Raw genomic sequence first — 20,737 nt, forward strand, 5'->3', positions numbered from 1 at the left:
CTCTCAGTGGGTAAAGAATAGTTTCTTTAACAAACGGTGCAGGAACAACTGGATATTCACATGCAGAAGAATGAAGTTGGAGCCCCTACCTCACATCATATGCAAAAGTTAACTCAAAATGGATCAATAACCTAAATATAATGTCTAAAATCATAAAACTCTTAGAAGAAAAGAGGGGCAAAATTTCACGACCATGCATTTGGCAATGGATTCTTAGAAATGACTTCAAAAGCAGAGGAAACAAAAGGAAAAAAAAAGGATAAATTGGACTTCATCAAAATTAAAGACTTTTGTGCATCAAAGGTCATCATCAATAAAGTGAAAAGACAATTCATAATGGGAGAAAATATTTGAAAAATCATATATCTGATAGGGGTCTACTATCCAGAATACATAAAGAATTCTTACAACTGAATAATGAAAAGGCAATCCAACTGAAAAATGGGCAAGGGACTTGAACAGACATAATCCAAATAAATTATATAATTTCACCCAGTAGGGTGGCAATTCAAAGTGAGTGGAAAGTAACAAGTGTTTACAAGAATGTGCAGAAATTGGAATCCTTGTATATTGCTAACTGGAATGTAAAATGGCCCAGCTGCTTGGGAGACATTTTGGTAGTTCTTTTAAAAGGTTAAATACAAAACAGAATTACCATGAGAAATCCAGAAATTCCACTCCTAGGTATATATGCCAAAGAATTGAATGTAGGTGTTCAAATACTTGTACACAGATGTTCATAGCAGCACTAGTCACACTAGACAGAATATAAAATACAAAAGCTCAAACCTCTATCAGTGGGTGAATAAATTGTGGAATATCCATACAATATTATTTCGCAATAAAAGGGAATGGAGTACTGGCACATGCTACAACCCCGATGCACTTTGAAATAATTATGCTAATGAAAGAAGTCAGACACAAAAAAGGCAAATATTCTAAGTCCATTACTTGAAATATCCAAAATAAGTAAATACTAGAGAGAGAAGGTAGATTGGTGGTTGCCAGTATGTGGGAGGAGAGGGGAATAGGAAGTTCTTATTAAGCATGGGTTTTATTTGGTGATGATGAAAATGTTTTGGAAGTAGATGATGGTAGTTGCAAACTATTGTGAATGGACTAAATTTCAACAAGTTGTTCATTAAAACGGTTAATTGAATGCTGCGTGAATTTCATCTCAAATGTGACATTTATCATTTGTGAAACACTATGATATCTGAGATTTGTTCCAAACTAATGAAGTGAGGGTAGAGATACAAAAAGTAAAAACAAAAACAAAACACAACAGTGTCGGAAATCGATAGAAACCTGGAGTGTCAAGTTACTGCCGGAATCCATGTGAGAAACGAGGCTGGGCGCTTGGGTGGAGGAAGAGGCTGGAACCGAACAGCGCTGAGGTGTGTCTGTAGATAAAAGCAAGAAGACTGGGGCAAGAAAGAAATCCAGATTTTTATGTGAACCCTCGAGGCAGGGGTGTCTTTGCCGAGCTGCGGAGAACCGCGGGCGCGAATCAAGGGTTGCCCTTGGGAAATCATCTCCTTGTACACCTTAAACTTTACTTCACGTGCCGATTGTATCTCAATAACATTGGGAGAAATATACATATATTTATTTTTAAAGAAATTGCTATTCGGGCTTAATGCGCGCTGCGCATTCGACACTAGTGGAGAAGCCGAGGAGGCGGGCCGTGCTCGGGCGTCTTAAGTGTCTGATCTCCGAGGGACGCGAGGGTTTGGTCCGTCTCCACGCCCTCTCTGAGCGGGCTGGGCCGAGGGCTGCCGCGACCCCGGCTCTGCCAGCTCGGGGTCCCATCTGGTGACACCTGCCAGGTGCGCTGGGCGTCTCCGCCCCGCGCCCCGGCTGCTAGCGGACTAATCTGGGGCCAGAGGCGGGATAGGGCGGGGCGCGCGAGGCCACGCCCAGGAGGCGGCGCGCGGGAGTCCCCCAGCCCTTGCTCCCAGCCCTATCGAGCTCAGGGCCATGGCGGCCGCCGAGCCCAAGACCCCCGCCGGGGCGGCCGCGGCCGGACGCCTGGCCAGGAGCTGCTGGTCAGCGTTCTGGGACTACGAGACGCCCAAGGTGATCGTGGTGAAGAACCGGCGCTTGGGCATCGTGTACCGCGCGGTGCAGCTGCTCATCCTGCTCTACTTCGTGTGGTGGGTGCGCACGGGGCCGGGCGCGGGGAGGGGGCGCGTGGGGCGTCCGGCGGGAGGGGATGTCTGGCGGGTTCACGAGGGTGGGGAGTGCTAGCGGCTAGGGCTGCTTGGACGTCCCAGGTTGGAGGGGCAGCTCTAGACTGTGAGCAGGGAGAACGGGTCGCAGTGGGTGGAGAACGCGGGCGACTGCCGGGCTGGCCCCTCGGGCTCCTGCAGATCCTACCCGGCCCTCGAGAGGCGGTGACGCAGCCTCGTTCCCGCCGGAGTCGAGCTTATTCGGCATGGGAGAGGTCCCAGGCCTGTCCCAGGATCGTCCCGAGAGTCGGCCCTGCCCGTCCGCACAGGTACGTGTTCATCGTGCAGAAGAGCTACCAGGACAGCGAAACGGGCCCCGAGAGCTCCGTCATCACCAAGGTCAAGGGCATCACCTTGTCCGATCACAAAGTGTGGGACGTGGAGGAGTACGTGAAACCCCCGGAGGTGCGCAACCCGGGCCCCGCCCTGCACCCCGCGCACCCCTAGGGTGGGACTGATCGGTGGCCTAGCTGCCCCCCGCCGGCCGACCGTCCCTTCTTTCTGAGCCCAGGGGGGCAGCGTGTTCAGCATCATCACCAGGATTGAGGTCACCCCCTTCCAGACCCTCGGAACATGCGCCGAGGTGAGGCTGCGTCGAAAGCAGAGCTGGGATGGGAGGGAGGGGCCCTGCCTGGTCAGCTGCGCCTGTTTGGCTCCTGAGCAAGCGGTCTCCTCCATAGAGTATGAGGGTCAGCAACGCCACCTGCGACTCGGACGAAGACTGTGTGGCTGGGCAGCTGGACATGCTGGGAAACGGTCAGTGTGCACCAACTGAGGGTGGGGGCGGGCCGCGCCCCTCTCCACCTGAGCGCGCGTCTGCCCGCAGGCGTGCGGACCGGGCGCTGCGTACCTTATTACCACGGGTCCTCCAAGACCTGCGAGGTGTCGGGCTGGTGCCCGGTGGAAGACGGGGCCTCAGTCAGGTGTGCGCGCCAGGTGACCCCACCCACCTGGGACCAAACTTCTTCGTTCCTTTCTCCTCACCTACCGGGAGTTGGGATGTGTTGGGGGAGGGGGAAGGGAAGGACAGAGCAGCTGGGAGGCTGGGAGAGGCTTTGGAAGGGAAGGGAGACTAAACACGCCCAGTCTGCCTCCTCAGCCAATTTCTCGGTACGATGGCCCCCAATTTCACCATCCTCATCAAGAACAGCATCCACTACCCCAAATTCCAGTTCTCCAAGTAAGAGCCATTAGGGTGTGGTGACAAGGGATGGGCTGGGGTGGGAGTTGCCTCTTGGAATGTGTTGTTTGGGGGAGCATGGCTTCTCAGCATCTGATGCCACTGGGCCTTGTCCTTAGGGGCAACATCGAGAACCGGAAGGATGGCTACCTGAAGCATTGCACATTCCATGAGGTCTCTGACCTCTACTGCCCCATTTTCAAGCTGGGCTACATCGTGGAGCAGGCAGGGGAAAACTTCACAGAGCTGGCACACACGGTGAGGGTGCCTGAGAGTGGGCAGGACCATTGTCTGGCCAGGTGCTGGCTGTCACCTGCATACAAAGGGTCTCGTTACAGCCCAGTCCCTTTTCAGTTTTGGCCAGCCCTGGCCCTGCTCGGGCAGAGGAAAGAGAAACAAGATCGGCTGACCCATCTGGGTGTGTGTGACTGCTGCTAAATTATTGACTCCTGGTCACACAGTTGCCTGCTGGCACCCATCGTGCCTTGGAAGCAGGGCACTCAACAAGCCCCCTTCCCCAGTGAGCTGCCCTGGGCTGCCTGGGTTGCCCAAGTATGCACCCCATTGGCAACCTCAGTAGGACCCCAGGGCTGTTGAAGGTCCCCTGTGAGCCCGTCCTGACCTGTCTGTGTCCACTTCTGGGCAGGGTGGTGTCCTTGGGGTCATTATCAACTGGGACTGTGACCTGGACCTTTCAGCGTCAGAGTGCAACCCCAAATACTCCTTCCGGAGGCTGGACCCCAAGCACATCCCAGCTTCATCCGGCTACAACTTCAGGTACCTTGGCTTTCAGATGCTAGGTCCTGGTCTGCCCTGGCTGTGGATGTTCAAGAACCAACAGGGCAGGTCCCCCAAAGCCCAGGGACACCAGTAGTTGGTGGTCTTGGAGCCACCCCATTGGGCAATGGGTGCACCCCACTGTCATGCTTCCCAGGGCTCTTGCACCCAGGTCATCCCATCTCAGGTACTGATGTGCTTCTGGGTCATCCTGCCCTAGGTTTGCCAAGTACTACAAAATAAATGGCAGCATCACCCGCACACTCATCAAAGCCTATGGGATCCGAATTGATGTCATCGTGCATGGACAGGTAGGCCAGCCCACCCTGCTTACATGGGATCCAGGCTGACCCAGTCTTGGTCTACCCTACCACACCCCACGCCTCCTTTGGGCCCAATCCTGACTATCTAAGGTAGTGCCTTTGCCCCCAGGCGGGGAAGTTCAGCCTGATTCCCACCATCATTAACCTGGCCACAGCGCTGACCTCCATCGGGGTGGTAAGAAAAGCACACTAGGGTCGGGGATGGGTGTGTGGGGGCGAGATGGGGGCAGGTGCCAGGCCCTCATGCATCTGTCTTGCTGGCCTCAGGGCTCCTTCCTGTGCGACTGGATCTTGCTAACATTCATGAACAAAAACAAGGTCTACAGCCATAAGAAATTTGACAAGGTGTGTACTCCAAGGCACTCCTCAGGCAGCTGGCCTGTGACCCTGGCCCTTGTCTTGGGCCAGGCCCCTCCCCCACTCTATCCCTGCTCTACAGACCCAGGCCAAGCTGGCCAACTGCAGGGTGAGGGGCAGAGCCAGGCCCGGGCTGTCCCACCCCCATGGCCTTGCTCCATCTCTGCCCCATCTGAGCAGATGGTGGATGCTCCCGAGCAGGGTGCAGGACCAGGGCTTTGCGCTTCCGAGCCTTCCCAACAGGACTGCGTGCTCACAGATGCCCGAGGTTTGGCCCAGCTCTGAGCCTACTTCCACCTTCTGCCACACTGCACTTAAGGCCCTGGGCGTGTCAGGGACCCCTGACGTCTGAGGCCCCAGGACAGCCCCATGCTCTCCAGGGCAGCACAGCTGGGACCATGGACACAGGCCCCGCCCACACACCTCAGCAAAACCAGCAGCCAAAGGGTCTCCATGCAGCTAGGTCATGGGGTGACATGAATGGGACGACCTCCTGCTCCATCTTAGCCCCCAACTGATCAGGGGTTTGTAAGGGCCAAGTCCCCACCTCCTCCCTAGCTGCCTGCCTCCCAGGCTCTTTGCTCCTGCCCACCCACCCAGCCCTACTCAGACCCTCTTCTTGCCTCATAGCTAAGAAATCACACATCCACTGTCCAATAAAACTGTGACCAGACCTTCTAGCCTCATCTTTGGGGGAGAAGCATCTTGAGCCTCTTGACAAACACACCATGGCAGGTCTCTGCACACGGCGGGTGGTAGGTGTGCCTGGTCCTCATCTTCCCCTAGCCCGCCTGGGCACAGTGTGTGGATGCATCTGCTGCCCCCAAATCCAGTCAGGTTACAATCAGGTCTCACGGGGGGATCAGTGGTGGGGGACACACAGGCTGAGGGCATCCCATCTGTCCTTCAGCTTCCTGTAGGCATCATCCCAGACCCCAAACCTCAAAATAGGGGGAAAAGGGTGGTATGTCTAGAGGAAGAAAGTCAGGAGGCGGGCAATGAGAACTGTACCCAAGGAAGACAACAGCTTAGGCTGACACCAAAACGCCCACCCAGAACCCCATTTAACATGGGGATGGGGGCCAGGGAAGGAACTGGGTGCTGGGGAACAGGAGTGGACACAGCGGCAGGGGGAGGTTGGAACAGCCGGCACTAGCCGCATCAGGCCTACGGATAATCTGGTTATGAACTTGGATGCTACAATGGTCACTCCACTCAGCAGCTCTGACACAACTTGGCCAGATGGTGGTTTCAGTTTCCCCAGCAACAGCAATGACCAGTGCACAGGTCTGAGGAGGCACAGTGCCTCCCACAGATCATTTCACCTGTGACTGTCACAACCAGGGTCAGAGCTGGTCTTCCCACCTGCTGACTGGACCAGCACCACTCACTGGAGCCAGCAACCCCCCAAGAAGCCCCCCTCACCCTTGCAGATCCTCCTGTGCCTGTGATGTCAGCTCCATGGGCCACTGAGGTGCTCAGAGCTCCAGCTCTAGTTTTAGGGAAACTGGCTTTTCCAGTTGGGGCTGGGCTGTAGCTCAAGAATTTGGGTCAGGGGCTCAGGTTTCCCATCCCCCAGCATGAATGACCCTGGGACCTCCACCACCCCAATACCCCCAGCCCCAAAGCTGGCCTCTGAGGGGACCACTGGGAGCTGCGGTGCCCCTGCCCTGCTGCAGGGAGCACAGGGTGGGGGTGAGTCACACAGCCCCAGCTCCTCACACCTCCGTGCTCCCCTGGGACTTCTCTGGCTCCGTTTCCAGGAAGGCTGGTGAGTCTTCCTCCTCCCCCACCCAGCCCTAATTTGATTTGCTCTCCATCTGGGGGCTGCCAGGCGCCATTACCTTCCAAGCAGAGTCAAGTTTCCTGCAGTCACTGGACCTGGACATGCCACGGGCAATAGCAATACCCAGCCAACAAACCTAGCCGGACAGACGTCAGCTACTAAGTCTTCTTTCCTCCTTCCTTCCAGAGACCCAGGCGCGAGCACGTGCGCGCACACACACACAGTAAAGACTATAGGAAATATAGAAGTCAAATTGTAAATTAGGTAACAGGGACAAATCTAAACCAGGCTCCAGAGCCAACAGTGTGACTTCCACTGCCCACCCGTTTGGGTTTCTGAGTTTATGATTTACATTTAATGTGCCTGCTGCCTTGCCAATCCGACTGGTTTTCTTCTGTTTTCAGTCACATTTAGTTAAAAATGAGGTACAGGCAGTCAGTCTTATGTTCTGGAGTTGCTGGAGGTACAGAGGGAGCAACTCCGGCTCAGCAGAGGGTTCCCCGGGCTGCTGGCAGGCAGACTCTCCAACCCAGCTCCATCCTGGAGGGGAAAACAGCACGGCCCACATCTCTGTGCAACAACAGGGCCCTGAATAAGCTGGTGGTATCACCTTTTAAAGGCGGCACAGGCCAACGACCCTCTTTGCCTCAGGCAGTCAGAGGCTGGGCAGGCCCTTGGGGTCAGAGGTCTTGGACTGATCCAAGGCTGAGAAGAACAACACAATGGCCTCAGTCCTGGTAACATTTCTGTTGCCCTTTTCTCCATCCTCTTCCCCGCACCGCTCAGAGCTGAAGGAAAGAACCTAGTGTTGCGCAGGAAGAAATGCTTTTCGAGAATCCAGGTGCTGACATATGATGTCAAAGTCTGCGATAACGGTGTGCCTCAGCCCCGCTTCGGCCCCAGACCTCCTGCTGCAGTGGTCCCCTCACAGCAGGTGCAGAGGGAGAGGTGCCGGGCCCCTCTGTGGCTGAGCCCCAGTCTGAGCCCCGCCCCCTACTCAGCCTTCCTGCCCCCAGCCCAGTCTCGCTGCTGTTGACGAGGTGACTGCGCCATATACAGACAGTCCAGCAGACCTCACTCTGACCCTGAATCTCTACCGACAGAGGAGCCCAAGCCCCGGAGCTCAGTGTATGAGAGATGCCCAGGTGACCGCGGGTTCAGTCAGGATCCCGGGATGCAGCCCACAGGCTTCCAGCGCGGAGTGTAGAACAGCACTACTCCTGGAAGCCGGGGCTGCACACTCCACTCAGGCGCCCCTTCACCCTGGGTCTGGCTCCCAGGCCTCTTCAGGATCCCAGCTCAAACAGAGGACCTCCGAGGGCAGCTTAGGGCAGCAAAGGAGGGGCAGGAAGGGCTGGGGCTACAGGAAGGGCCGAGCAGCAGCAGCAGAGTGTTTGTCCAGTGAGACCCCAGCCCTGGGACCCCCTCGCTGGAGACGCTTCCTGGGCCTAAAGAGGGCTGCCCTGCTCAAGGCAGGGAACCCCAGAGAGATGGGAAGTGAAGCCACTTCTTGCTCTGACTGGTTCACGCTTCTTCTGGGCTGTGTGACCTGCTCCCCAGGGGCAGTCCACCTGGGTGCCCATCTTGGGTGTGGGACATGGGAGCAGAGAATGGGGCCACTGCCTAGACTGCTAATGGCCCACTTGGGGGTTCTGAAGCTGCAGCCAATCCAGGGTCTCCTTGAGGTACGACATGCCATAGTGCTGCGCGATGTTCCGGAAGATTCCGATCTGTTCCATGAAGACCTACAGAAATGACCAGTCATAGTGAGACCTAGTCCCAGAGGAGGCACAGGGAGGCAAGGGCAAGGCTCAGAGAGGACAAATGGCCCGGGTGGGGGAGGGAGGAGAGGCGAGGGTGGCAGGGTCGGCTGTCCATGGGAGCCCCCACCTTAGTGTGGATGGTGAGGGAGAAGCCCCCCGCACAGCTGCAGTACACGGCCATGTTGGTCTCCTTCACACCCCGGCACTTCAGGCAGACCTGCAAGGAGAAGCAGCCTGGGTCAGAGCCTCCCCGCCCAGGCCAGAGCCGGCCAGTCGCTTGGCACCAGACAGGCTTTTCACCTCAATTACAAATAAAATCTGAGACGTCATATGGGCTTTATCCAAACATGCCAACTGCTTCCCAACACCCTCCCTGTGGACACCTCCCTTTGAGTCTGCGGTCCCCTATCCATCACACCAGGCACCAGCTGTTCCCTGCCTGAACCCCAACACCTCCCTTGGGTCTTCACTCCCCTATCGAAGACTGAAAGCTTCCCTCTTTCACACACACACTGCCTGTCAGTTCTTTACTCTGACCATCACTATCTTGTCTTGTTTACTGTCTGTCTCCCTCAACTAGAATAAAGGTCCATGAAGCCAGCAATCGGCCCCTGTGGTGCCCAACAGATGCTGTAAGAGTCAGCTGGGCCCGTGGACGAGGCTGACCCAAGAGGTGTCACCTTGGAGGATCAGGTTACAACTTGAGACTTGCGCACACCTCTCATTTCCTATGGGTGCAAACTGCTTACTGATGAGGCCTCCCCCTACTGGAGGGGTGGTCAGACTGGTTGCAGACCCAGCACTAGGCCCGCCGCTCACCAGGTCCTGCAGGGTAAAGGCCATCAGCTTCTTCTGTAGGGCTTCCACCAGGGCCATCTCAATGACTGATGAGTCGTAGGCAACCTGACAGTTGGAGCAGAGCCACTGAGGCAGCACGGTCCCATCCTGGACAGACAGGGAAAGGGACAGGTCACCTTCCCTGGTCCCCAGTGCTGAGAAGGGACGGAGGGATTCTCGATGAGAAGTGTGCCACCGCGCTCACAGCTCCAGGGCACACTCACATCTCCACTGTCATCACCCATGTGATTACCAGGACAAGGTTCTGGCATGTGGCAGCTCAGTGGCCTGAAAAAGGGTGCTTGTTTCTAACTCACATCAGAGTTGATTGGGGGCCCTGCAGGAACCCCCGATCCGCTGAGGCCTGGATATTCTGACTGTACCAGCAAGGGGCCTGAGGGAGTCGGCCCACCTGAGAGAAGGAGGGGTCTTTGCACAGGTCCAGATCCCGGCAGAAGTTACAGTTGTGGCAGATGACCTCAGGGAGCACGTAGGAACGGCAGGGGTCTCGGAACTGGGCCTCCTCTGAGAACTCGCCTACATCTACCAGGCGCAGCAGATCTCGGTTTAGCTTGTTCACCTGGTTTGTGATGTTGGTGTCCAGAGACAGGACCTGCAGAGAACAGAGCCCGTGTCAGGGACGGCTCCCAGCCCTCGCTGTGGCTGTCTGGACCAGAAAACCCTGCAGCCAGTTCTTTAAGCTACAGTTTCTCAGAAGCATCTCAACTCTTCCTTTTCCTGTTAGAAGCATCAGAGGTAAGAAGTGCCTCTTGCCCATCAGTGATTCCCCAAGTTAGGGTCAGAGGCATGGAGGCGCTGCCCCAGGCCTCAGGGTGTCTGGGACACACCAAAGCATGCTCTACCTGTCACCCTTAGGGACTCCTTCTTCCTCAATGACAGGCAGCCCCAAGTCCACCAGAGCTTTACCATCTCAAATGCAAAGGGGTTGACTTCAACCTTCCATGGTGGAGGGATTTCCAGGCCAGCCCAGAAAAGTCCCTGGAGCAAACGTGTATGTTACAGCCCGTGGTGTGGACATGGGAGGTCCGACTCCCACCGTGGTGCTGGCAGAGCCATAGGGAGTCATCAAGCTTCCTGTCTGTAAATGAGAGGACAGGACCGACATCTTCCCCAGGTCTCTCCCAGCCCTAAAGCTCCTGTCCTAGCACAACACCAAGAGCACAGAACCAAACACCACTTAGGAAATGTCTCTGAGGGGAGTGTTTATGGTCAATGTGAAGCAAAGTGGGTGAATTTGAAAGTATATTTACAATGAGGATCGGTGGCCTATTGGGAACTATTGTTTTAAATATATATACATTATACACGTCCCTTACATAGGGAGAACACTGGGCTTAATTAAAAGAGACAGAAAAAAGTGAAAGTGAATTTACCAAACATGAAGGAAGAAGTAATACTGTTCTATACACAGCATTTTCCAAAAAACACAAGAGGGAGAACACTTCTAACCTCACCTGTGAGGCCAGCATCACCCAGGTACCAACACCAGACAAAGACCATGTAAGATAACTAACGACTGTCATGTGTACACACTCAAGTATCCTCAACAAAAGACGGGCAAATTGAACCCACTGATATTTTGACCAAGTGGGATTTACCCCCGGAATGCAAGGCTGGATCAACACTAGAAAATCAGTGCAATTCACCAAATCAACAGACTAACGAATAAAAACCAATATGATCATTTCAACTGAGGGAGAAAAAGTCCTTAACACAATTCAACAGCCATCCATGATTAAAACTCTCAGGATGGGGCTTCCTTGAGGGTCTAGTGGTTAAGACTCTGTGGTTCCCAAAACAGAAATATAGACAAATGAAACAAGATAGGAAGTCCAAAAATAAACCCATGCACCTCTAGGTACCTTATTTTTGACAAAGGAGGCAAGAATATACAATGGGGCAAAGACAGTCTCTTCAATAAGTGGTACTGGGAAAACTGGACAGACACATGTAAAAGAATGAAATTAGAACACTTCCTAACACCATACACAAAGGTAAACTCAAAATGGATGAAAGACCTACATATAAGACCAGAAACTATAAAACTCTTAGAGGAAAACATAGGCAGAACACTTGATGACATAAATCAAAGCAGGATCCTCTATGACCCACCTTCTAGAGTAATGGAAATAAAAACAAAAGTAAACAAGTGGGACCTAATTAAACTTAAAAGCTTTTACACAGCAAAGGAAAGTATAAACAAGGTGAAAAGACAACTCTCAGAATAGGAGAAAATAATAGCAAATGAAACAATTGACAAAGGATTAATTTCCAAAATATACAAGCAGCTTATAGAACTCAATACCAGAAAAACAAACAACCCAATTGAAAAGTGGGAAAAAGACCTAAAGAGACATTTCTCCAAAGACATACAGATGGCTAACAAACACATGAAAAGATGCTCACCATCACTCATTATTAGAGGATGCAAATCAAAACTACAATCACCTCACATTGGTTAGAATGGCCATCATCAAAAAGTCTACAAACAATAAATGCTGGAGAGGGTATGGACAAAAGGGAACCCTCTTGCACTACTAGTAGGAATGTAAATTGATACAGCCACTATGGAAGATGGTATGGAGATTCCTTAAAAAAAAAAAAACAGAAATAAAACCACCATATGACCCAGCAATCCCACTCCTAGACATACACCCTGAGGAAACCAAAATTGAAAAAGACACATGTACCCCAATGTTCATTGCAGCACTATTTACAACAGCTAGAACATGGAAGCAACCTAGATGTCCATTGACAGATGAATGGATAAAGAAGTTGTGGTACATATACACAATGGAATATTACTCAGCCATAAAAAGGAATGCATTTAAGTCAGTTCGAATGAGGTGGATGAAACTAGAGTCTATTATACAGAGTGAGGTAAGTCAGAAAGAGGAAGATAAACAGAGTATACTGATACATATATACAGAATCTAAAAAGATGGTTCTGAAGAATTTCTCTGCAGGGCAGCAATGGAGAAATAGACATAGAGAACAGACTTATGAACACGTGGAGAGGGGAGGAGAGGGTGAGATGTATAGAGAGTAACATGGAAACTTACATCACCATATGTAGAATAGATAACCAATGGGAATTTGCTGTATAGCTCAGGGAACTCCAACAGGGGCTCTGTCAACCTAGAGGGGTGGGGTGGGGAGGGAGATGGGAGGGAGGTTCAAGATGGAGGGGACATATGTATACCTCTGGCTGATTCATGTTGAGGTTTGACAGAAAAAAACAAAATTCTGTAAAGCAATTATCCTTCAATTAAAAAATAAACAAAAATTTAAAAAAATCCACAAAAAAGAAAAAGACTGCTTCCACTGCAGCGGACACAGATTGGATCCCTGGTTGGGGAACTAAGCACCACATGCTGCAAGATGCGGCCGAAAAACAAACTCACTCTCAGGAAATGACAGTTATCAAGGCACCAAGGAACTTCCTTAATCTGCTGCAGGGTGTCCTCTCAATAATCTACAGAGGATTTTTTTTAATGGAAACTGATATGCTGATTTGAAATTTGTAAGGAAAGGCAAATTAAGTCAAAATAATTGGAAAAAAGAAGAATAAAGATAAAGCATTCACACTACCTGGTTTCAAAACTTATTGATAAAGTTACAGAAATTAAGACAGTGTGGTGTTTTAGAATAGACATTTAGACTGATGGAAACCCAGAAACAGACCCATACACATACATAGCCAGTTAAGTTTTGAAAAAAAAAAAAGCACAAACATAATTAGATGGAGAAAGGCTAATTTTTTAACATATAGTGCTAGAATAATTGGATATGCTTATGCATAAATATGAAAGTGTTACTCACTCAGTTGTGAGTGACTCTTTGTGACCCCATGGACTATAGCCTGCCAGGCTCCTTAGTCTGTGGGATTTCTCCAGGCAAGAATACTGGAGTGGGTTGCTATTTCCTTCTCTAGGGGGATCTTCCCAAGCCAGGGATTGAACACAGGTCTCCTGCATTGCAGGCAGACTCTTTACTGTCTGAGCCACTAGGGAAGCCTCAATTTATAACATACACATTGTACAAAAATTAACTCAAAACCTAAAATGATAGAACTTCTAGAAGAAAACCTAAGAGAAAAGCTTTGTGACCTTGGTTAAAACAAAGATTTCTTAGATATGACACCAAAAGCTCAACCCTTAAAAAAAGCGAATGATTAAATCAAAGTTAAGATCCACTGCTCACTGAAAAATACTGTCAAGGAAATTTTGAAAAGGCAAGCCAAAATTTGGGAAGAAATATTTGGAAATCACACATTTGACAAAGGACTTATATCCAGAAATATGAAGAACTCTCAAAACTCAACAATAAGAAAAATAACCCAATAACTGATTCACTTTGTTGTACACCTGAAGCCAACACAACATTGTGAAACAACTGTGCTCCAATAAAAATTATTAAAAAAGGAAAATAATGGGCAAAAGATCTGAACATTTCACCAAAGACACAGAGCAAACACACACAGGAATAAAATCCCCACATCATTAGTATTGTGGAAAGTGAAAGTGACTCGGTCGTGTCCAACTCTTTGAGACCCCATGGACTATACAGTCCATGGAATTCTCCAGGCCAGAATACTGGAGTGGGTAGCCTTTCCCTTCTCCAGGGGATCTTCCCAACCCAGGGATCAAACCCAGGTCTCCCACGTTGCAGGTGGATTCTTTACCTGCTGAGCCACAAAGGAAGCCCAAGAACACTGGAGTGGGTAGCCTAGCCCTTCTCCAGCAGATCTTCCCAACCCAGGGATCAAACCAGGGTCTCCTGCATTGCAGGCAGATGCTTTACCGACTGAGCTATCGGGGAAGCCCAAGTAGTATCAGGGAAACCCAAGTTAAAAACATGATGATATACCACTACACATCTATTTGGACAGATAGACTTTGAAAATTAACAATGCCAAGTTCCAGTGGGGTGTGGAGCAGTTGGCACTATAGTCACTCACCACCGATGAAAATGCAAAACAGTGCCACTTTACAAACAAACACGATATGACCTAGCAATTCCCCCGCTGGGTTTTTACTCAAGAAAAATGAAACTCATGTTCACACAAAAACCTATATGAGAATGTTTACAGTGGCTTTATTGACAATCACCCATAAGTGCAAACAATCTGAATGTCCTTTAATCTGGGAGCTATGGTCCTCCCATACAATGGAGCACTAGTCAGCAATGGAAGGGAACAAGCAACGACATGGAGGAACCCCAGGTGCATTCTGCTCAGTGAAGGAAAGTGAAAGTCAAAGTGAAGTCACTTAGTTGTGTCCGACTCTTTGCCACCCCATGGACAGTAGCCTGCACCAGGCTCCTCCATCCATGGGATTTTCTCGGCAAGAGTACTGGAGTGGGTTGCCAGAAGGAAGTCAGACATAAAAGGCTACATGACCAACCACTCCACTCATGTGACATTCTGGAAGAGCTTTCAGCACAGGGACAGAAGACAGACTGGTGGTTCCAGGGATGCGGGCGAGAGGAGACGCTGAGTCCCAAGGGGAAGCACGGGGAAACTCTCAGGGGTGGAGAACGTTCTGTACCTTGCTGTTGGTGGCCAGTTCACATATCCACATGTGAAAACACAAACAACTGTACTTCACAGAGAAAAATTTAAAAATTAAATAATTGTAGGAAAAAAAAAACTAAATAATTGTAGGGACATGAGGGCTTCCCTGGTGGCTCAGTGGTAAAGAATCTGCCTGCCAATGCAGCACACACCGGTTCAATCCCTGATCCGGCGTGATCCCACATGCTGAAGAGCAGTAAGCCCCTGAGCCACAACTATTGAGCCTGTGCTCCACAGCCCGGGAGCTACAACTACTGAGCCCTCGGGCCACAAGTACTGAAGGCTGTGTGCTCCAGAGCCTGTGTTCTGCAACAAGAGAAGCCACTGTAAAGAGAAGCCTTTGCACTGCAATGAAGGCCCAACACAGCCATAATACATAAAATTTTTAAAATAAAAAACAGAGACAAGACAGATCAGCATGTACCATGGGTGAGGAACTCTGGAGGGTGATGTACGACTTTGTATCCTGACTGTGGTGGTGAATACATGACTGGCTGCCCCATGGAATGCACTCTAAAAATGGTGAATTTCACTGTATGTAAATTATACTTTAATAAAAACAGAACTTAAAAATTCTGAAGTCTACCAAGAAGTTAAAGTGGTATATTAAACCATTTCTTCACCACCATGAGAAGTCACTTGATCACTGTGAAACAGAGTGCTGGGAGGTAACTTAATGGATAGTAAAGTGCTCTGTAAGGGACGACGCCTGCCAGGTCCTTATCTGGTAACATTATCCCTCGTTTGAACCAGCCTACCTTTCCCAGAAAGGCATTCAGCGTCAGAGCAAGCTCTCCTCATAGGTTCCACAACAGCCTGGACACTGGGTGCCCTGTCCAGTTCCTTGTCTGGCCCACCAGCCTCACATGACCTATGAGCTGGCTCTGCCATCCCGCTGCTCACCTGCCCACCTTTCACCAGCACCGCCCTGTCACCCCTCCTCCCAGGGGCTCTGTATCCCCTCTGCCCAGACTTCATTCTTCTGTCAGATTCACCCACTGCCAGGCCCTCTTGGTCCTCGTGGTCTCAGCCCACGACCCATCAGAGGTCCTTCCTCACCTGCCCCTGCCCTGAACCCACCTCTCGGCACCTGTGCTCTCTGAGCTCACCTGTGCCCTCCAGGGGAGTGCTGTGGTCTTTCCCACAGCAACTGCACAGACTGGGTGCAGTGGGTGTTTGTGGAACAGAGTGACTTGCACACACGTCAGTGAGTGTCCTCACCTTGCACACATATTTGATGAACTCCAGAGCAGGGTTATTGAGCAGCAGGTGAGAACCGGGGAGGACAGGAAACATTCCCGAGAGCTCAGTAGAGTTCCGAGAGCCTGTGACTTTCTTCTGAATCTTCTGTGTGATGGTGAAGAAGTTCTGAGTGAGTTCGTTTGCCACATAATCTTGTGAGAAGGTGATCATTCCTGGGAAGAGAAGCAACATGGCGCCTGCTCCCTAACTCACCCGGTGACAAGGACACCCAGGGAAGGAGATGGGGACCCCGAGAAGCACACACTGGCGGCCTCACACAGCAAGGGTGCTCACCAGGAAGGGCTCCGGCCTCCCCCTGGGCCTCCTGGGAGAGCTGGCTGGCTCCCCTCCTCCTCACAGGGGTGCTCCCTGGGGTGCTGCGCCTCAGCTCCTCCTTCATGCTGTGGTACACAGCCACGATGTATGCTGCAGAGAGAGGGCACGCTCAGGCCACAGGCCACGAGAGTCGGCGACGCCTCACACATCCCAGAATTCGGGGGTACCCTGTGGCTGGTCCCGCTGCCAGCCAGACGAGGCTGAAATGTCATTATTGGTGATGATTCTATTTGCTGCACTGAGATAAGCCAGAGTCAATTAGAGAAATGGGAACAAGCAGGGCACTCGCGGATGCCCAGGTTCATGCTTAGAGAGACTGTTGCACAGCTGAGGCAGCGAGCACCAACCTTCACACCAATTGGTGCAAAAGAGGGCTCGCCTCGCCTCTTGGGGTCAGCACACTTCTCCAAAAACTCCATGGGTCCACTCGTTCCAAAAGAGAACTTGAGAAGGTGAAGAACTCAAATATAAATTGACAGGGGATAAAGTAATAATAAACAGAACTCCCTCTGTTGCTATATACATAGATGTACCTATATCTGTTTGCTGACAATTTATGATGCTGTTCATCAACTGTTCCAATGATTAGTTCTAAATTACAATGGGTGTTTAACTTCTCATTTCTTTTTCACATCAACCTAAATAACTTGGTTTGCAAACACTAAACTTTTATTTCTTTTTTAAAATTTTGATTGGAGTATAGTTGATTTACCATGTGGTGTTACTAATGACCACTAATGCCTTTAGCCTCAAATGAAATATAGGGGTTTCTCACACTAGAAGTTGAGCCTCAGAGACCAGCCAGTGGGGCAGCTGATTTAGGAAGTATCTGAACTCCTCTACATGGGATCTCCTTTAGTCACTCTAAGTGTAACATGCACAACCTCGGGGGCAGGACTATGAAGCTTTTGTGATGCCCCAGGACAGCCTTCCTCACTGTGGGGCGCAGTGAGAGGTCTGGGGCCTGGGCAGAGCCCGAGGGTTTTCTTTCTGCCTCTCACGGTGCTGTGTAGCCCGGGCATGCATGCTGGGCATGCTCCCAGGAGGGCCACATTATTCCCACTGCACGACTCAGATGTGATGGTGAGTGTGGACCACTCACCTGAAACGATCATGAGGAAGTAGCTCTGGCAGGAGGCTGCCTGGGGCAGGAACTGCAGGATGTTCCAGTTGTTTTCCAGCAAGTCCTCGACATCCAGCTCCTGTGCGCCTCCCTCATCCTCCTTCTCCTCCTCGTCCTCATCCTCCTCCTCCTCAGGATCCCCCTGCTCTGCTCTGCCCTCTTCTGGGGTGTCCTGCTTTGACACAAAGACAATCCCAGTAACGTCTGCCCACAGCGGCACCTCATGGTGGGGAGTATCCCAGTGGAGCCTGGGTCTGTCTCGTGTCCTGTTCATCTAGTCGTTCTAGCCCCCGAGCCCAAGAGATTCCTGCAGGATGGCTGCAAAAACAAGGTCATGTACAGAATGTGCCTGGTGTGAAGACACACTCAGTACACCACTGACTGTTACTTTCATTTGCTGTTTCACAGGATTCACTTTAAAATTATTCAATTCCCACTTCTCAGGAAGGGAATAATCAAGGGTGCTTCCTGGGTGCCCACCTCTCTTGTTGAGTTCTGGATCTCTTCCTGGGACGGCCACAGTTCTGAGCACTAAGCTTAGGTAGGACCACTATTCCACTCAGACCTTGACCTCCTGCAGTAATGTCCACTCAGGACCCAAGTGGAAGTCAGGCCCTGATACTTGCCCATTCAGAATCTCCCCATCAATAAAAGCCAAGTCTCATCATAGCCCTCGGGCCCAAGTGGCCTGGTCCCAGCCAGCTCTTTGTCCACATCTGTGACCACTGTCCCTGCCTGTGCCATAACTCAAGGCAGCTTCACATCTCAGTCCCTTTACCTCCTCGGAGGACTCCTAGACCCCCTATCCATATTGGTCCCTACCCTAGGGCTCACTCTCTGCCCCTACCAGCTCTGTCTACTCTGAGCCCTTACTGTTGTTGACACTGCCGTATACATCTACTTGTCTGCTTGTTCGTGATCCTTTCCCTCACAAACTTCATGATGTTTACTGCTGCATGACTGGGGCCAAGAACCGTGCCTGGAACTCGGCTTGTGACCATCAAGTGTGCACTGAAGGGACAACGTGGACCCTTCAAGTTGCTTCAGATTCCACCCTCAGCTCTCCAAGACTGGTTACCTCTTACCTGTCCACAGTGAATCCGAGACGGAACAGTTCCTTTGATTCCACCGTAATTAGAGGGATCCATCCAGAGAAGAAATTCCCAGCATCGAGAAAAGGAAATTGTCAAAGAATGGAAGATCTCTTTAGAGTGGATGCTAAAAAGAAACAAGACAGAGAAATTGCTTAAATGAAATCAATAGTCTTCCCCTTTTACTCTACTTTCCTTTTTTTATTATCTGTTTACCCTCTACTTATTTAAAAATGAATTTAAAGTGGATTCACATTTTATTATCCCTCAAGCTTCCTAGGGAAAATGATAATCATAGTACTAAGGAGACATCTGAGTTAACCAGGAGGGGGAAACAGGGACCAGTACTGAGAGAACGACAGGTGAGAACCCCTGGGAGTTCTCAGTTCCGCAGAGGGAACCCCAGGGAGTACTGAGCTCGTCCTCCAGCACTTAGCAGAGCACAGATCACACTCATGTGGGAGAAAATCACACCAGCCTCGAGTACCTGCTCCTACCAGTGTCAGAGCCTCATATACAGGGGCATGTGGGGCTGTGCTCACCGAAGTCTTGCTTCAACAGAGGTAATAATGAGCCCAAGACTAAACATTGCTCTGGCTCTGACTATAAATCTCAATAAACGCCCAAAAGGATCAAACTGTTTTCAAGTAACACGAAGCTCAAGAATATCTACAGGAATGCAAAAATAGCCAACAGACAAGCCAAGGTCCTAACGTCTGGCATCCAGTCCTGTACCACCAGGTGTGCGAAGAAGCAGAGAAACACAACAAATGGGAAGAATCTATCAGTTGAAAACAAATCAGAGTTGACATGCAGAAAAGGACATTAAAACAGTTATAATTGTACAGTTATTACAACTGCATTTCATGTGTTAAAAAAAAACTAGAAGGAAGATTGAACATGTTAAGCAGACTCTAGAAATGTAGGAGACCCAAATCAAGCTTCTAGAGATGAAAACTGTCGTGTCTGAAATGAAAATATACTGGATGGGATTAATGGCAGATAAAACACTCTAGAAGATCAGTGAACTTAAAGATATAACAACAGAAACTTATCCAAAAAGAAACACAAAGAGGAAAAAAGGACTTCCAAAAAATATCTATCTAGGGGCTTCCCTGGTAGCTCAGTGGTAAGGAATCTGTCAGACAACACAGGAGACATGGGTTCCATCCCTGGTCGGTAAGATCCCACACGCTGCAGAGCAACTAGGCCCATGTACCACAACTACTGAGCCTGTGGTTTAGAACCTGAGAGCCGCAATTACTGAGCCCATGAGCCACAACTACCGAAGCTGGTGCACCCTAGAGCCTGCTCCACAACAAGAGAAGCCACTGCAATGAGAAGCCGGTGCACCACAACCAGAGAGTAATGCCCCTCTCTGCAACTAGAGAAGAGTCCGAGCAGCAATGAAGACCCAGCACAGCCAAAATAAATAAATAAAAATAAAATCATATATACATATATATCCATCTGTAATTCTATGCCCAGCAAAAGTATCTTTCAAAAGCAAAGGTGAAATAAAGGCATTTTCAGATACCCAAAGGCAGAAAGAATTTGTTACCAACAGAGCCACACTACAAGATATGTCAAGGAAGCCTGTTAGCAGCAGGTAAATGGAGCAGATGAGAACACGGGCAAATGAAGGGGCAGGAACGCTGACACCTGTTGGTGATGTACTCCACGTAGGCCAGGGCGTCCTCCACCCGCCGCTTCTTGGTGCAGAGGATGATGCGGTTGAAGTTGGCATAGACGACCGATGACCCCAGGCGCTTGAACTCAGCGATGAGCCTGCAGACCAAGTTCAGAAGCAAAGGTCAAGACACCACAGAGAAAACAGTTAATGGTCCCGAAGCAGAACACATACCTAGAACCCAGAAGCAACAAAGAACAAAGCGGTCTGCATGGCCAAACCCTACCATAGACAAAACCATAGACAAAGATAGGAAAAAATCTGGAACTTATATCACAGAAAAATGGTTACTTTTTATCTAGAAAGAACTCATACAGATCAATGAGAAAAAGACAAAACAAAACTATGGAAAAATGGTCAAAGGAAGTCCAATCTCATTCATAATTAGGACTGCAAATTAATGGT

The 20,737-nt window shown here is 50.3% G+C and overlaps 2 protein-coding genes across 4 annotated transcripts in view; one reads left to right on the plus strand and one right to left on the minus strand.

The window, feature by feature from the left end:
• Positions 1-1,977: 1,977 nt before the first annotated feature.
• On the plus strand, positions 1,978-5,525 carry P2RX2 (purinergic receptor P2X 2). 2 transcript variants are annotated; one of them, XM_043900833.1, is made up of 12 exons: positions 1,981-2,156; positions 2,501-2,636; positions 2,743-2,814; positions 2,912-2,987; positions 3,058-3,154; positions 3,331-3,411; positions 3,531-3,669; positions 4,058-4,188; positions 4,409-4,499; positions 4,621-4,686; positions 4,779-4,856; positions 5,070-5,525. In XM_043900833.1, exons 1-12 carry the CDS (start codon positions 1,981-1,983, stop codon positions 5,151-5,153), a joined length of 1,227 nt encoding a protein of 408 aa, XP_043756768.1. In that variant the 3' UTR covers positions 5,154-5,525. The 2 variants fall into 2 exon arrangements, with proteins under 2 accessions (XP_043756767.1, XP_043756768.1); XM_043900832.1 differs by having other exon boundaries at positions 1,978-2,156; positions 4,779-5,525.
• A 1,357-nt stretch (positions 5,526-6,882) lies between these two features.
• POLE (DNA polymerase epsilon, catalytic subunit) overlaps positions 6,883-20,737 on the minus strand; it is a 56,035-nt gene continuing 42,180 nt past the window's right edge. The window contains exons 41-49 of one of the 2 annotated variants that reach the window (XM_043902196.1): positions 20,305-20,430; positions 18,637-18,769; positions 17,531-17,723; positions 16,387-16,518; positions 16,072-16,265; positions 9,667-9,867; positions 9,237-9,362; positions 8,545-8,634; positions 6,883-8,399 (exon numbers count right to left, since the gene is read on the minus strand). In XM_043902196.1, coding sequence (XP_043758131.1) covers positions 8,286-8,399; positions 8,545-8,634; positions 9,237-9,362; positions 9,667-9,867; positions 16,072-16,265; positions 16,387-16,518; positions 17,531-17,723; positions 18,637-18,769; positions 20,305-20,430 — 1,309 coding nt within the window. In that variant the 3' untranslated portion in view covers positions 6,883-8,285. Of the gene's footprint in view, positions 8,400-8,544; positions 8,635-9,236; positions 9,363-9,666; positions 9,868-16,071; positions 16,266-16,386; positions 16,519-17,530; positions 17,727-18,636; positions 18,770-20,304; positions 20,431-20,737 lie in introns of both variants that reach the window. The other variant, XM_043902194.1, reaches the window with a different exon arrangement.

Source organism: Cervus elaphus, chromosome 5 (genome assembly GCF_910594005.1).
Source record: "Cervus elaphus chromosome 5, mCerEla1.1, whole genome shotgun sequence".
NCBI lineage: Eukaryota > Metazoa > Chordata > Mammalia > Artiodactyla > Cervidae > Cervus > Cervus elaphus.